Below are 17,356 nucleotides of genomic sequence, written 5' to 3' on the forward strand. Positions count from 1 at the left end.
CTGGCTGACCGCTGAGACCGGCGCTGACTGGCGCTGACTGGCGACATGCGACTACTGAGACTGGCTGACCGCTGAGACCGGCGCTGACTGGCGCTGGCTGGCGACATGCGACTACTGAGACTGGCTGACGCTGAGACCGGCGCTGACTGGCGGCTAGCTGGCCTGCGCTGACTGGCGCTGACTGGTCTCGTCTTGCAGCGGCTCTGACCAGGTGTCGGCGGCCATCCCCAACCCGACGCTGGAGTTCGCCTCGCTGGCGCTGCGCAACGCCTGGCTCATCCTGGGCGAGGACGGCGAGGGCGAGAGCCCGGTCACCGTCGAGCCTGCCAACCCGGTCACGCCCGACCAGGTCAGCGGTCAGAACAGGGTCACGCCGACCAGGTCAGCGGTCAGAACAGGGTCACGCCCGACCAGGTCAGCGGTCAGAACAGGGTCACGCCCGACTAGGCCAGCGGTCAGAGCAGGGTCACGCCCGACCAGGTCAGCGGTCAGAACAGGGTCACGCCCGACCAGGTCAGCGGTCAGAGCAGGGTCACGCCCGACCAGGTCAGCGGTCAGAGCAGGGTCACGCCCGACCAGGTCACTGGTCAGAACAGGGTCACCCCCGACCAGGTCAGCGGTCAGAGCAGGGTCACGCCCGACCAGGTCAGCGGTCAGAGCAGGGTCACCCCCGACCAGGTCAGCGGTCAGAGCAGGGTCACCCCCGACCAGGTCAGCGGTCAGAACAGGGTCACGCCCGACCATGTCACTGGTCAGAGCAGGGTCACGCCCGACTAGGTCACTGGTCAGAGCAGGGTCACCCCGACCAGGTCAGCGGTCAGAGCTGGGTCACCCCCGACCAGGTCAGCGGTCAGAGCAGGGTCACCCCCGACCAGGTCAGCGGTCAGAGCAGGGTCACGCCTGACCAGGTCAGCGGCTAGAGCAGGATCACACGTTGTGCGATGACTGAGGACATTGAGGTCATGTAATGAATCTATGTATTCTGCAGGTGTGTTTGCGCCCACCTTGCTGTCCCGTTGATGACCCTACTATTCAGGGTGGTGATGTGTGCTGGTCACCGGCTGTCCACGCGGCACGTACCACTTCCCTCCGGTGCCCGTTGCTGTCCCTGGGCCTGGAGTCGGTGGTTGCCCTCAGCGTCGGTGTGCACCGTGTGCTCTGCAGGTGCAGACGATCCGGTGCTCGGTGCTCTCGGCCGCCGCGTACGTGCACTTGTGCCTGGGTGACCCGGTGCTGGCGCTGGAGCACGCCTGCAAGCTGCTGCACCAGCGGCTGCTGGCGCCCGTCCAGCGCCTGCTAGGCCACCTGTACGCCGCCGAGGCTCTGGTGCTGCTCGATCGCGTGGACGAGGCGCTCGAGCATCTCAGTCACGAGCTGGGCGGTGAGGACGACACCCTGGAGGGGGGGGGGGGGGGATGATGCCTGTCAGCTGGCCGTTCGACGTATGTGTCTGAGGGGAGGGGACTGTGATGAGGGGCAAGTGCTGGCACTGGCGGTGATGACGACATCGCTTGGTGCCGCTAGATGATATGCTGTTTGATGTTTCTCTACTATGAACCGGGCTCATTTGATAGCGTGTTCGGTCCAGTGGTATCTTCACGACATGTCTTTGAGCGCATTCAGGCCCCTCCCTGGATACCTCTCGCACCAGCGCGACCCTGGAGCAACAGCCCTACACTCTGTCCGCAGGGGACATGTCTCTGCACGCGCCGGGGGTGACGCCGTCGCCGGTGGAGCAACAGTGGTACCCGTCCACGCCCCTAGGGGCGCGCATGTGCCTGCAGTATAACATGGCCGTGGTGCGGACCATCCGCGGCGAGCTGGACCGGGCCTGGGACCTGCTCAGAGTGGTACGATCAGGGCTCCGGGCGCGCTCAGACACCGGGCCTGGGACCTGCTCAGAGTGGTACGATCAGGGCGCCGGGCCTGGGACCTGCTCAGGGTGGTACGATCAGGGCTGCGGGCGCGCTCAGACACCGGGCCTAAGACCTGCTCAGGGTGGTACGATCAGGGCGCCGGGCCTGGGACCTGCTCAGAGTGGTACGATCAGGGCTCCGGGCGCGCTCAGACACCGGGCCTGGGACCTGCTCGACACCGGGCCAGGGACCTGCTCAGAGTGGCACGATCAGGGCTCCGGGCGCGCTCAGACACCGGGCCTGGGACCTGCTCAGAGTGGTACGATCAGGGCGCGGGGCCTGGGACCTGCTCAGGGTGGTACGATCAGGGCTGCGGGCGCGCTCAGACACCCGGCCTGGCCAGAACGGTGCGGTCTTTGCGACTGACCAGCGGGCACAGTGGCGCTTGTTCTGATGTGACGCTGGACATGCGGGGCGGCGGCTGACGGGCGGAGACGAAGGTGGGGTGCTGATGTGACGCTGGACATGCGAGGCGGCGATTTTTTGATGACCCCTTCCCCATCCGCAGATGAACCCGTCGTCTCCGGAGGTGCCGCCGCAGGTGGTGCAGCTGGCGCTGTACCTGCAGCTGAAGCACGGTACGCGTCGCTCCCACCGCCCAGTCATTTCCGTCGGCAATCGCGGACCAGCATGGTGCGCGATTGGTACTCCTGATCTGACCTGGCCCGACCGTTAACTGATGGACCCGTGACTACCGTTTCCTGACCTTTAAGAGACAATTACCCGGCCATTATGCTTACAACTACGTGGCTGTAACATAACCGGGAGCAAGGATAGCAACAGGCAGGCCCCCTCCCACGCCTCCAGGTTGCACCATTCGAGCTGGCCGTTCAGGCGCGTGTCAAGTGGGCCTCTGCGTGGCGAATGTTAGTTTTTGAAAAGTAAGTGTTCGACTGGAATTGGCGCTACCGTTCTGTTGCCGCGCTCCAGTGTTCATTGAAGAGTTTCGCTGTGTTCCAAGTAGCTTATTCAAATCGGACTTTACTCGGTAGTGGCTGGCCTGCTTTCCGCCCGGTGCTATGGGCGCCGAGCGTTGCTATAACTATCATTCGCGGTCACTGTATAGGAGGGTTTTGCTCGACAACAAGCACTACGGTCTGTTCAGACGGTACTATTGCTCGTTTGGTGATTGGCTAGGCTGGTGATTTGGTCCGTGTTGGCCACGCCAAAGCCGTCCGGCGTCGCGATCTCCCACGTGACGGTAGGCGCGTGGAGGTGCACGCGTCGAGTGCGGCGGTCGCGCCCACCTGCCGTCCTACCTCAGCGGCGTGTCGCCCTCCGCAGGGAACCTGGACATCGTGCGATCCATCATCAAGCAGCACTCGCCGCAGTACCGCTAGTGGCCGCCAGGCGACCACGTCCTTCGGGCCGCCGCCGGCGCCGGCCCCCGGGCGTCGCTCACGCAATATCCCCCCGCCGGCCGACCGGCTGGCGGTGTGATGCCCCCCCCCCCCACATCCTCCTCCCCACGTGCTTCCGCGTCTGTTTGTGGTACTGAGAAATACACTGCGGGCTTCTTTGCCCAGCTTATCCACCTCTTTGTCTGAGGATTATGGCAGTGTGGTTCGGCTTGGACTAACGCGCGCTGCGTGCTGGGATTTGTGCGCATGCGCAGCGGGTCACGCGTGATGTTACAATAGCCAACATTGGGCGGAGCAATGACGGAGTTGCATGAGGCTCATGCTATTTATCGCGAACTGCGCGTGCGCTCGCAAATGCGATAGTGTTGCGTGTGTCAATGGTAGTGTTGCGTGGCATTCGTGTATGCACCGTTCTGAACTGGAATGCATTAACTCCACTAGGAGCCCATTCTTCAGGCAACGTGTGTTTGTTGTCATCCTTGTCGTTCAATATGTAGCCGATCACAGCTTTCTGTGGGCTCTTGTACCACGATTTTAACAATGCTCGGATCGGCGCGGTAAGGCGCCACTTCTGAGCATATATTATTCACTGACCGCTTACTGATGACACGATTGGTGTCACTGCGTATGTGTCGCGCCTTTGCCCCCCTAATTGCCGCACATCCCGTACGGCACGGACACTGATGATGAAACGCCCGCATAATACAAAACGGCCATTAGTTTTTGGCACATTTGTTGACAATACTTGCGGATCTTATAGATCAAAACCGTATCAAGCTGTGATCATTGGTTGGACAAGTGTCGGTTTCCAGAAGGCGCGGTGGCCAGGTCAGGTCAGCCACTGGACTTCAGCAATTTCACAGAGGTTAGGTAGGACTCCTCCGGTACGCGACCCCGCTGGTGGCGACAGCGGGTGCTATCCTGCTCTGGACGAACCGCTAGTTGGTATATGGGGACAAAAGATCAACAGAATCCTGCAGATCAATCAAGGCTTGCCGCTGCAACACCTCTAAAGACAGCAAACCTGTATTGGTGTCCACGGCGTGGAACACGTGGCCAGAAAGTCACATCGTAAATAAACCGGTCGTGCTGCTCGCAAAACGTCGGTGACATGGCGTTGAGTAGCTTGACGATCACCAGGTTCATATCATTGGCCTCCAGGAAACGTCATCACCGGGAAGGCAGGCTACTGTCTGCAGAAGAAAGAATGGCTTAGGAAAAAGAAGAGGAAAGAAAGACGACTGGGAAAAATGGTTAGGAGAAAAACGTCGCATCGAACATGACAACAGGGAATTGTACGCTTTGTACAACTTTGCACAACTGTTGCCGGAGCAACTCCGTACGAATGCGTGGTGAATCACCCTTGACCTGACACATTATTGATGATATGAGACATTGAGCCTGGCATTACGGCGGTCCAACTATGACATGGGATCGGAAAGGCAGATCAGGGAAGCGCAACTGGGTCCCATCTGGGCTAGTTTTGTGGGTGCCATCTTTGTGGGTGCCATCTGGGTATAGTTATATGGGTACCAACTGGACGTACCGTTGTGGGCTCCAGCTGGGCATGTTCATGTGGGTCCCAACCAGGCAGCCCAGGTGGGTTCCAGTTAGACCCAATTCAGGCCCCGGGATGGCTGCCCACGCTGGAACCATTTGGTTGCCGTGATTCTGAACCTGCTACAGACTTGACGAACATATGTCGCTCGCATGGCCTCCTTTTGACAAAATCCTGTATCCGCCCCTGTCTTAGCGGCAGCGGCAGATGCCTTTACCTACTCCTCACACCACTATGGTAGATGCCTTCAGGTCGCACTCATCTCTCTACATGGTGCGGGCGTGGTGGCGGCATTTTGATGCTGTACATGATGATGCGAAAAAACAGCGCGGATGTTACTCATCGTCGGCAATGTGTTGTTTTAACGAGAACCCGCAAGCAGCCGACTCTCTTCAAACCAAACCGTTGTCTCGATCTTAATTAAAATGGACGGTACCCGCATAGGTAAAGAAAACATAAAGCAAAATAAAAAACAGCCAAAAGGCGTTCTAGATTTCGGTATGAAAAAAATAGCTGGTATCTATTTAACTAAGAGACTGTGAGAAAACAGTTCGATTTTATGTATCAGAATCTTGGAATTAACCCTGCCAAAGTTGGGGGCCGTTCCCCGGCCCAAAAGATAAGGGGGAACGCGCTCCTTATATTCCCCCCTCCCCATGTTTCTGCGCATATGGTCAAGAATCACTCGCGTTTTCGAGTCGCACACAACAGCTACGGGTATACTCAATGACGTCACTAGTATTCGAGTGATCGGCAACAGGATATGAAAAGATTTGACTTGCCGAAGAATCGCCTCCTTGGTGACCTTGGCGTCGTAGAAAATCCGTCTGAGGGGGGATACAGTGCTGTTTGGGATTATCAGCTGCGTGGAAGTGTTTGTGATGTCTATGAAATCTCATCCAAGAATGTGAAGTGCAGTAGGCTGAATTATTGAGACTCATTAGCGGTGTTTTGGTACCGGAACTCGGTCCCTGGCTGCCCAGTATTTGGTCGGAAGCGACTGATAATTGAAACTGCAGCGCAGTAACCGTCGAGGAAGGCTCACGGAGCTTTGTTATTCTCAATACATTTTATTGACAGTATACCCACTCATCAGCAATCATAGGTACCAGGACGCCTACAAATTTAGAGGGCCCTGCCAGTGAGGGGGAAATGGCGGAGACAGTTCAATCAAAACGAGCTAATTTCTCTGCCATAAATGTGGGTGGAAATGGCATCAGTGCTGTGGCAGGACAAGCTGCTGCAGCTAAGACTGGGTCGGCTAAGAAACTGGTCATCAAAAATTTGAGAGGTAAGATTTGCTAATTCTTTTGGTGTTATTTGGTCATGTGGATTAGATGTTGCTAGTTACACTTCATACACAGGTCTATGTTAAATCAATTCACAATCAATTCTGTCCTATGCATCCATTGTTGGTCATCAGTCATCTTTCATGAGGTATGAGTGCAATGCATTATAACTGTTTTGTCGATGCTCCCAATTGTGCAATGATGAGTAACCACTAATCACAGGCCAACCATGCCTTTGCTGTACACTTTAAGGTTAGAGTTTGATAAGGTCTTGCTTCACTCACTATGGTACAACTGATTCTTAAAGATAATACATGATAAAATAAATTTTAACTCTTAGAAATAAGATTGCATGCTGTCAAAAGTTTTACATAATAAATTGTGACATCAATGATAGAAATGGCATGAAATCTAACCTACTAGTGACACCCGACCTTTGTTATACTGTGGCCAGAGCAAAACTCCAACACAGGGGCATATCCAAGAAACTACCTAGGTCAAGTGGTCACCATTGTGGTATGTTTGTAATATTGCTATGAAAATTTCCATTTTGGATGTAAACATTTATTGTCAAATCCATGTGCTTGATGACATAATTTGAATCCCTTCAGCATGATTGCACTTAATTGCATATCCCAGTTTGTCAATAAGCTAAGCTCAATTTTACCAGGTTTATTCAATTATACAGAGACCACTATCTTCTTATAAATATGCTGTGTGCATTCACACACCTTATAACATAGCACACAATCTATGCAATTGTTGGTTATGCAAGGAAGGTATCTAAAAAGCATGCATTTATCACCTTATCTCAGACTTAGCCTTTTATGAGCATGGCAGAAGCAGTCCATAAGTTACATTCCACATTGTTGGCATCTGTTGGCAACTTTTCCTGTCACTGGTTGCACGCTGCTTATTCGGGGTGAAGTCCTTTCCCCTCTCCCCAGCTATCCTGTGTTTGAACAACATCCCCCCCCCAAAAAAAAATATGAGTATGGCCAGCATAGCATGCCAAAAAAGCAATATCAGTTAGCCTCCAACTGAGCTAGAGATTTAAAATGAATGGCAGGCACTCCTGGCTCAGAGAAGAGCCAATGGCATCCAGCTATAATGTGCTCATTATTTTTTTTAGAAAAAAATTATGGTTTGCTTCATGACCCCAGCTGAGTGTGACATTGCACCAACTTCCTTTCCCAGGCTTTTTGTGCCTCTACAATGCTTTTTCAAACCCTCCTCTCTCCCCTTCCATACGTAACTAAATATGAGGATGGTCTCCTACTTGAATATTCAGTTCTGATGATCTGTTAGTGGAAACAATTATGGTGGTGTAGGCACTGTTTATGTGCATTCATTTCAGGAATTGCCATCAGCTAGCCTCATTTTTACTTTTCCATGTCCATCAGCATACACCAGTAATTTGGAAGTCACTTCTGTTCAAAATACTTGAAATTCACAGAATCTTTGGTTCATCTTTAATCCCATCTCCTTTGTATCTTCCAATAATGCTTGTAAATTGATAAATGGAATGTGTTGTCAGGCAAATATCAATTAATTTCCAATTCTTCCTGAGTTTTCAAAAATGTTTGCCAATCTGGTGGCAATCAAACAGCTTTATGTTTCAAATAAGTCACTATAGACTGAAAAACATCTTAAAATGTCTACCTGATATGTTGAGATCTTTGACAGAAATGCTGTTGAACTGGAATCTTCCTTCCTTGTGGTGCAACATTTTTTACAACAATTGGTTAGCAAGGGCACTGGCTCAAAAACCACATCTGCATAACATTTGACCATATTACTGACATAACTATATTTGCTTCCTATGCCACAGAGCGGCCAAAGCTGCCCGACAATTACCAGGAGGTCACCTGGAGCAAGCTGAAGGAGGCTGTGCTGGCCATCCAGCAGTCCCGGTCCATCGCTTACAGTCTGGAAGAGCTCTACCAAGCTGTTGAGAACATGTGCAACCACAAGATGGCTGCCCAGCTGTATGCCAACCTGAAAGGTGCCATATGGTGCATCATTGTGTGTGCTGGTGCAATGTGGCTTCTGGCATCATGACAGTTACTGACCAAGTTGAGGTGTGTTTTTGCACCTTAATAAAGTGGGGCTTGTATCAAAATAAGCCAGGTTTGTAGAAAACGTTGAAGTTAACACAATCCATCCTGCACTAGATGTGTTGGGCACCATGCCTTTGCACTGTGCACTACACCCTGCTATCCCACAATGCCAGCTATAGCCTGGCCGCCATCTTGCCACCAGGTCAGCCTCAGCTGCCACTGCCGGGATTGAGCCTGCTCTTAAGAGAGTCAGCCATAGCCTGGCCGCCATCTTGCCATCAGGTCAGCCTCAGCTGCCACTGCTGGGGTTGAGGCTGCTCTTAAGAGAGTGCTGCCGCTCCGTGGCCCTGCTGTTTACAGCCCCCCCCCCCCCCCCCCCACCTGACCGCGAGCACTCATATTTTTCAGCGCTGACGGAGGCGCACGTGAAGCTGCAGGTGCTGAACTTCCTCGGTGACGAGACGGCAGACCGCGACCTCTTCTTACGCGAAATGAACGAGTGCTGGCAGAGCCACTGTCGACAGATGATCATGGTGCGCAGTATCTTCCTCTACCTGGACCGCACCTATGTGCTGCAGAGTCCGTCCATACTCAGCATCTGGTCAGTCACGCTACCACCGCCGCCGGCCGGGCACACTGTGGTGTTGGGAAAGGGGAGGGGCAACAGGCAGTGAACTTCAAGCCGGGGTTGAAGTAGCGTGAAAAATCGGTATCCCTGCTACCCAAGTGGCCGATTATTGAAACACTGGTGTAAACGTGCATACCATTATGTGTTGAGGGGGCTGAATAACTTGGTTGCTCGCGAGGAACAAGTGTGTGTTACAGTCACATGTTTTCCTCCAGTGCTTGAAACTTCACACACTGCTTGCCGTGAGCTGCTATGCAGACATTGTGTGTTTATGTGCCAGCTGTTCAGCGGAAGTTGTCCTTCCAAACCTAATGCTCACTGTATCAGGTATCAGTACATGCTGACATCACTGGGCGTTCCATTCCTCTGCTGCAGTTCTGTTTAGCATCGCCTTAAACTCAGTCTCCAAGATAGACCTCGGACGAAAACCCGGGCTGATTTGGTTTACCGCCTGGCAGAGACGAGTGCTGTATTACCACGCCGCCAACGCACCTAGAAACCCAGGCAGCACGACTTTTTAACGCACAACTGCCGTCGACCCCGCCCCGACGCTTGAATCATGGGTGTCCGACCCGCCGCCGCCGCCGCCGCCACTCACGCCGCCTGCCTCCGCTGCCAGGGACATGGGTCTGGACATCTTCCGCACGCACGTGATCACGGACGAGCTGGTGCAAAGCCGGACGGTCTCGGGCCTGCTGGCGCTGATCGAGCGCGAACGCGCCGGCGAGGCCGTCGACCGCATCTTGCTCAAGTCGCTGCTGCGCATGCTCTGCGACCTGCAGATCTATCAGGCGGCCTTCGAGGACAGGTGAAAGACGACGGCACGGCACGGCACGGCACGGCGCGGGCACGGGCACGGGCACGGGCACGGGCACGGGCACGGGCACGGCGCGGGACTGGGACTGAGACGGGCACGGCGTGGGACTTGGACTGGCACGGGCACGGCGCAGACTGGGACGGACACGAGAACGGACACGGACACGGACACGGACACGGACACGGACACGGACACGGACACGGACACGGACACGGGCACGGGCACGGGCACGGGCACGGGGAAGTAGGGAATTGTCGCCCTGTATCGCGAGTTGTAAGCCCGTTGGGGAGACCTGGCCAAGGAATGAGTGAACGCTGGTATGTGGGGACAGACGAGCGTGTTGAAGCTGTTTTGAATGGTGCGCACAGACTTGTGTTCAGAACAGCTGCTGCTTTTTTGAACGTTTTCTCTCAACAAAGATAGTTGGAAGGAATGCAAAGAGTTGGCTGCATAACAGGTGGTAGCGTTTTTACGCAGACGCCTACGTGCTATAAAAAATCGGACAGTACGGGATCCAATTCGCTGCAAGGTTAAGTGATAGGTACTCATGCAGAGTTCTTGTTACATCGACCTCATACGTATATATATATATATATATATATATATATATATATATATATATATATACATGCATACATTGTTTCGTTTGAGGAGTCCTGTGAGACCATTCCGTTAGCCGCGGAGTAGATGTCGCTGCGTGCACCTTCGACAACATACGCACGTCTGTGCGCCGTGCCGCGCCGGCTGCGTTTGTCACCGCCCTTTGACCTCTAGCGGGTACCCTGCCGCGATCGCGCCCGTCAGCGTTACGTTCGTTAGCCGTGGCCGAGTCTGTGACCCGCGACCGAGATGGGTTTGCCGTCTGTCGCTCGAGGCTCCCGTGAGGCGTCTGGTACAGTAGCTTCGTGTGTGTGGGTATGTGCAGTCCTTGGCCCAGTTTTCGACCGTGCTGTACCTGCCCGCGTCGCAGCATGCTCAGTTTGGTAGTGTGCGGTGTCGTGTGTTGACTGTAGCTGTCTCGTTGTTCTTGCGTGCTGTAACTAGTGTTGTTAGGTATGACCGCGACCATACCATGTATGGCCGCAGTCATAGTATCGATGGTCGCAGTCATAGCGGTTCGATGCTGTTGCCACCTGTCTGTTTTCGTATGTGCCGTGCCGTGTTCGGTGTCCCGGTATGCCGTGCGTGCTCTCGCGCGTGTCGTTTCTGGTGCTGTCAGACTTGGTGCGGCTGGTCGCCATGTATGTTCGTTGATTCATGCGGCCGCCTGCTAGATCTGTTTCTGACTTGTGACTGCCACTGTCATTCGCTGTCCCATTTGTGGCGATCTGCCACGTCTGGTGCGGCTGTGGCCGTCCGGCCGGGAGCCGCTCTGTGACGGCGCGCCTCGCCTGCCGTCTCACCTCCGCCGGCGAGCGGCGCGCCCGACTGACCAGCCGCCGCCGGCCCTGTCGCCAGGTTCCTGCAGGCCACCGATCGGCTGTACGCGGCCGAGGGTCAGCGCCTGCTGCAGGAGCGAGACGTGCCCCAGTACCTGGTGCACGTGGACCGACGTCTGCAGGAGGAGCACGAGCGGCTCCTCTACTACCTGGACGCCTCCACGCGGCGCATGCTCATCTACTCGGTGGAGAAGCAGCTGATCAGCGAGCACCTGGTGACCATGCTGCAGAAGGGGCTGGACCAGCTGCTGGAGCAGGGCCGGCTGCAGGAGCTGCGCCTCCTCTACAGCCTCGTGTCGCGAGTCAAGAACGGCCTGCTCGAGCTCGGCGCCGGCATGAGCACCTTTGTCAAGGTGAGGCGACAGGAGGAAGGGGAGGGCAGGGGCCCCGCTCGCTCCGCCAGCCGAGCCTCGCGCCTGAACGCAGACCTATCGAATGGATCGCGCGGTCCGTTCTCTGGCGCGGCTGTTAACAGTAGCGTTGTGAAGACAGCGGGCATTCCCCGCGGGACATCTGTAGCACGTGTGTCGAGACCTGTACCAAGTTGTCGCTGATGGGAAAGTATGCGGGCATCGATCCTGGTACTGGACACCTGGCAGGCGTTGGCTAATATAAGCGGGTGACTTCCTGGCTTGCGCGGTGGTCGGCGCCGTCTGCGCCAGTGATTGCTGGCCTGGTTTAGTGACGAGTGTGCCTGTCGATGTCGGCAGAAGCGTGGCAGGACGATCGTGGTGGACGAGGAGAAGGACCGCACCATGGTGCAGGAGCTGCTCGAGTTCAAGGACCACATGGACAACATCATGTCGCAGTGTTTCCAAAACAATGACAAGTTCCTGCAGCTGCTGCGAGACGCCTTCGAGAACTTCATCAACCAGCGGCAGAACAAGCCGGCGGAGATGATAGGTCAGTCAGCGGTGCCACCGAATGAGCCGGCGGCACAACAGGGCGTCGCGGTGTATCCTGGAGGCCGGTTTCTGGGTGGTGGGGTGTCGTGTGTTAAGCACATGCCTCTCACAAGGTGTCTGGCTCCGCCGGCTTGTCTGGAACCTTATCGTGGCTGGTGTTTTGCAGCTAAATATATCGACAACAAGCTGCGGTCCGGAAACAAGGAGGCGACGGAGGAAGAACTGGAGCGGCTCATGGACAAGATCATGGTCCTCTTCAGGTTCATCCACGGCAAAGATGTCTTCGAGGCCTTCTACAAAAAGGTTTGTGCTCTAGTGGGCTACAGCTTAATGTGACTTGAGTGCGTCACATGTGTCACCCATTACATGCGTTGGTGCGTGAGCACGTTTTTGCTTGGACTTCAGCCACCACCTTTATGGTGCCGTGGCATCCTTTGCCGCAGATGCGGCAAGGGATGCCACGGCACCGCTGATGCGATGGATGAGATGGTTACGGCTCTCACATATGGAATGTTTTAAGAATTCCGTCCTACCAGTTATGCACAGTGGGTACAAATGCTGTTGGTAGGCAAGGGGTGGTGTAGGGATTTAACCAATGGTCCAGGTGCTGCGTCTGTGTCCGTGTCTGCGTCTGCATCTGGGCAGACAAGCGTTTTCCACAAGAGTTCCGATCTCTTCGGCAGCCGTCGTTCACGGCCACGGTCGTCCCGGGCCCCCTCTTCGACCCCCCCCCTCCCCGCCTCCGGGGTTTGCACTCTGCCTCCCCGTGGACACCCTGTCTCATTCTCATCATTCCCGAGCCCCGCGTTCGTCATACGACGACTCGCTCACGTGCTCTCCCCGCGCCAGGATCTGGCCAAGCGTCTGCTGCTAGGGAAGTCGGCGAGCGTCGACGCCGAGAAGTCGATGCTCAGCAAGCTGAAGCAGGAGTGCGGCGCCGGCTTCACGTCCAAGCTGGAGGGCATGTTCAAGGACATGGAACTCAGCAAAGATATCATGCTCGCTTTCAAACAGGTCAGGATCAGGGTAGGGTGCAATGATGTTACTGAATAGAGATGCAACGGATGGTGGTGACGCTTGGTCTCGTCTCTGGATGCGGATGGCTGAACGCACTTTGATGTACGGGTCATATCGTGTTTTTAAGACCCTGCAGCATCTCCTCTGTTGCGTTTCCCACCGGCGGAGAGGTTAGTAGGCGAGCCAGCGGCGCCAGTAGGATCTGCTTACCGGAGGATCCCGCGAGAACCTCACGCGGGCCTCACGTCATTTCACCCGCCGTTTCCACGTCCCCCGCTTGTGTAACTCGGCGCTGTTCTGGGCGACACTGCACGCATCGCACCGCGCCGATCGCCGTGCCATTGTGTGGCGTCCAGTCGCGCTGTTCGCGACCTTGCAGCGGCGCCGCCAACCGTCTGACCCGATGACCCGCTTGCGGCCAGCACCAGGCGAACGCGCGCGAGGCGCCGTCGCTTGACCTCAACGTCAACATCCTGACGATGGGCTACTGGCCGACCTACCCGCCGGTGGAGGTGCACCTGCAGCCCGACATGGTGCCCCTGCAGGACCTGTTCAACAAGTTCTACCTGTCCAAGCACAGCGGTCGCAAACTGCAGTGGCAGCCCTCGCTCGGCCACTGCCTGCTGCGGGGCAACTTCCGCTGCGTGAGTGGTGCGCCGGACGGCCTCACCCCGCCCCCGGCCAGGGGTGGCGCCGCGTCCGGCCCGGGGACCGCAGGAGGGGAGACTGGCCGTAGATCAGTGACGGCGTCTCCGCCGGTGTTCGAAGCAGTTGACGTCTCGATGCGAGTCTATGTCGTCGTGTCGCCACATGCAGTCTCAGTGCTTCGCGCCTGTTTCCTGACGAGATCGCCGACGCCGGGCGGTACGCAGCTCAGCGGTGGGACTCGGTTGTGACATGTCGCGACGTGGCCGACAGGGCTACAAGGAGCTGCACGTGTCACTGTATCAGGCGCTGGTGCTGCTGCTCTTCAACGACCGGCCAGAGCTGACCGTGGAGGAGCTGCAGACGGCCACCAACATCGAGGTCGGTCCACCCCCCCCCCCCCCCCGCTGCGATAGCACGCTATGCCACGGATGAGTTACTCCTCCGCGCTGTTATCCCATCGTGCTAGTACATGGCGTCGTTCTCCGAGCACCCGGCTGAGCTGCACGCGACGGCGCCCTGGCGCGTCCGCGATGTGCGCCTGTGTGTGTGTGTGGGGGGGGGGGGGGGGGGTTGGCTGGTGCGCGCGGTGCGCCTGTTTGGTGCTGGACGCGAGACCTTTTGGGGCCGTCCGGCGTCGGAGCCCGGGACTTGCGGCGCGGGGCCTCACCTGACGCTGCCGGCAGCCGGACGAGCTGCGCCGCACCGTGCAGTCGCTGGCCTGCGGCAAAGCCCGCGTCATTCAGAAGCTGCCGCGCGGCAAGGAGGTCAACCCGGGCGACAAGTTCGTCTTCAACAGGGACTTCACGCACCAGCTCTACAGAATCAAGATTAATCAGATTCAGCTGAAGGAGACGGTGAGACTTCGGCACAGCCTGGCGTCTCGTGGCGTGGCCGCGCGCGGGCGGGCGCACGGCGTGGCGCGGCAACCTCGCCTCGCGCTCCGACCTGGCTCTCGACCAGTCTTGGGGGCCGTCGACGTCCGGTGCTGTGGTCAGGACCCGCCCGCCCGCCCGCAGTGCCGGTCCTAGGGAGCCCATCGCCCCGGGTCACCCCGCGATTGGATGTGTCGCGGGGGGCGGGCCCCGCCTCACGACGGACGCGTGGTCCGGCTGTTGTCTCGCTGCGGTGCGGCGGGCCCGGGCGCCCCCGGACGGCGATTCTGACGCTCCTTCTGACGATCCCCGCAGATAGAGGAGCAGAAGGACACCGAGGAGCGCGTGTTCCAGGACCGGCAGTACCAGATCGACGCCGCCATCGTGCGCGTCATGAAGATGCGGAAATCGCTGTCGCACAGTCTGCTCATATCGGAGTTGTACCACCAGCTCAAGTCCCAGTTCCAAGTCAAGGTGAGACTTCCGGCACTTTCCGCTCATTTCGAACGCGGGACCGACCGGGTGACTTGACTTGACGACTTGACTTGACCTGACCCGATTTGATGGCTTGACTTGATGGCTTGAGTTGATGACCTAACTTGGCGCATGACGTTACGGGCGGACTCATGGAGTGGTCTGCCAGATGTCCCACGAGTCAGACTTGCGACGACGTACCGCCACCTGCAGCCAGTTCAAGATAGCAAAGCTGGAGATAGCGAAACTTCAGCTAGCGCCGTCTCGAGGTCGTGGCTAGGTGCGCACCTCGCGCTTACGGGTGCGGTTCAAGAGCGGCGCGAGCTGCAGCGTGCTGTAGAGGCTGGCTGCCGGGGGCTGGAGCTGTCGCCGGTGGCCGCGCCAATTAGGCGGTCCAATGGTCACTTGCTCGTCCGCCAAGGATTGGCGGGAGTGTGATGGGAACTGTCGTAAGGTGGTGTGGCAGTTAGGTGCGTTCATAGATCTACTGGTTGGTAACGGTATGTAGCAACCAAATCCGCAGGCTTCATGGCAGTACACAGCAATTTCGTCCATTGAAGTGTTTGATGCCTCGCCATCAAGGAGGAAGGGGCGGGGTGTGGGACACAACAGGTCGTGCGGCAACCATTAAAAAGGAAACATTGGTATTACTTGATCTGCGGCATGCAGCGTTGGAAAATGACCGTTGAAATACATTTTTGGTCCACCTCTGCATGCTGCCTTTGCCCAATTTTACCCGAGCTTTGGTGTCCTTCGCAGCAGCCACACCGGCGCGGTCATTGTCCTTCTCCGGTTCTGTCTGTAGCTCCTCCCATCTAACGCCCCCCCCCCCCCCCTCCCCCCTCTGCCACTGCAGCCGACCGACCTGAAGAAGCGGATCGAGTCGCTGATCGACCGCGACTACATGGAGCGGGACAAGGACAGTCCCAACACATACAACTACGTGGCGTGAGCGGCCCGACCGGCCCCCAGTATGGCGCCCGGCCGGGGCTGGGGCGGTCTGTGGCCTCGGACCGCCGAGTGGGCGTCTGCGTGTTCGTGTACATACAGGTGCAGGTAGCACAGTGCCTGCTACGTTGCTCTTTCCGTGCGTTTATGAAGCAAATATAGATGGAACAGGTGCGGGGTGTTGGTCGTCGGAGAGCGGAGAACGGGAGCGGCTGGCAGCGGCCCGTGCGGTGGCGTTCTTCTCCATCGAATGGTTACACATATGTGAGCGGTTATTTGCGCCGCTCAGGTCTCACTAGCGAGCAATATGTTTGCGACAGGCGCGCTAGGGATCAGCGCCGCGACAAATCGCCCAGTGACGCGTGTTTTCCTGAGCTGATTTCGGGCATATCGATTACCGTCCTTGCGAAATATACCGGCCACGTCACCTCAGACCCACCTTTCTTGTAATATTTCCTTTGCCACGGGATCGGATGGGCACCGGCGTGTCCGCGAGGCGCGCGAGTAGACCGCCGACACCGGCGTGTCCAATACAAATTCAGTGCACCGAGCGAGGGTAGAACGACAGCCGCCGGCACCGGCGTGTCCAATACAAATTCAGTGCACTGAGCGTGGGTAGAACGACAGCCGCCGGCACCGGCGTGTCCAATACAAACTGAGTGCACTGAGCGTGGGTAGAACGACAGCCGCCGGCACCGGCGTGTCTAATACAAACGAAGTTGCACTGAGCGTGGGTAGAACGACAGCCGCCGGCACCGCGTGTCAATACAAACTGAGTGCACTGAGCGTGGGTAGAACGACAGCCGCCGGCACCGGCGTGTCAATACAAACTGAGGTGCACTGAGCGTGGGTAGAACGACAGCCGCCGGCACCGGCGTGTCCAATACAACTGAGTGCACTGAGCGGGGTAGAACGACAGCCGCCGGCACCGGCGTGTCGAATACAAACTAAGTGCACTGAGCGATTGGGTAGAACGACAGCCGCCGGCACCGGCGTGTCTGAATACAAACTGAGTGCACTGATCGTGGGTAGAACGACAGCCGCCGGCACCGGCGTGTTCATAATACAACGGAAGTGCACTGAGCGTGGGTAGAACGACAGCCGCCGGCACACCGGCGGTGTCTAATACAAAACTGAAGTGCACTGAGAGTGGGTAGAACGACAGCCGCCGGCAACCGGCGTGGTCTAATACAAACTTAAGTGTGCAACTGAGCGTGGGTAGGAACGACAGCCGCCGGCACCGGCGTGTCCAATACAAACTGAGTGCACTGAGCGTGGGTAGAACGACAGCCGCCGGCACCGGCGTGTCCAATACAAACTAAGTGCACTGAGCGTGGGTAGAACGACAGCCGCCGGCACCGGCGTGTCCAATACAAACTGAGTGCACTGAGCGAGGGTAGAACGACAGCCGCCGGCACCGGCGT

General features: G+C 57.0%; 2 protein-coding genes across 3 annotated transcripts in view; both read left to right on the forward strand.

The window, feature by feature from the left end:
- The window catches only part of LOC119109473 (CCR4-NOT transcription complex subunit 10), a 31,257-nt gene extending 27,909 nt beyond the window's left edge, over positions 1-3,348 (forward strand). For both annotated transcript variants that reach the window (XM_037233097.1, XM_037233098.1), the window contains exons 9-13: positions 199-349; positions 1,165-1,381; positions 1,690-1,850; positions 2,425-2,494; positions 3,201-3,348. In XM_037233097.1, the coding sequence (XP_037088992.1) occupies positions 199-349; positions 1,165-1,381; positions 1,690-1,850; positions 2,425-2,494; positions 3,201-3,256 (655 nt within the window). In that variant the 3' untranslated portion in view covers positions 3,257-3,348. The remainder of the gene's footprint in view (positions 1-198; positions 350-1,164; positions 1,382-1,689; positions 1,851-2,424; positions 2,495-3,200) is intronic.
- A 2,283-nt stretch (positions 3,349-5,631) lies between these two features.
- Positions 5,632-16,104, forward strand: LOC119109699 (cullin-4A). Its single transcript, XM_037233428.1, has 13 exons — positions 5,632-6,126; positions 7,956-8,129; positions 8,593-8,785; positions 9,432-9,620; positions 11,088-11,421; positions 11,779-11,971; positions 12,140-12,276; positions 12,823-12,987; positions 13,413-13,634; positions 13,909-14,016; positions 14,322-14,492; positions 14,826-14,984; positions 15,841-16,104. Exons 1-13 carry the CDS (start codon positions 5,988-5,990, stop codon positions 15,934-15,936), a joined length of 2,280 nt encoding a protein of 759 aa, XP_037089323.1. The 5' UTR covers positions 5,632-5,987; the 3' UTR covers positions 15,937-16,104.
- The last annotated feature ends 1,252 nt before the right edge of the window (positions 16,105-17,356 follow it).

Source organism: Pollicipes pollicipes, unplaced genomic scaffold (genome assembly GCF_011947565.3).
Source record: "Pollicipes pollicipes isolate AB1234 unplaced genomic scaffold, Ppol_2.1 Scaffold_7231;HRSCAF=8579_pilon_pilon_pilon, whole genome shotgun sequence".
In the NCBI taxonomy this organism is placed as follows: Eukaryota; Metazoa; Arthropoda; class Thecostraca; order Pollicipedomorpha; family Pollicipedidae; genus Pollicipes; species Pollicipes pollicipes.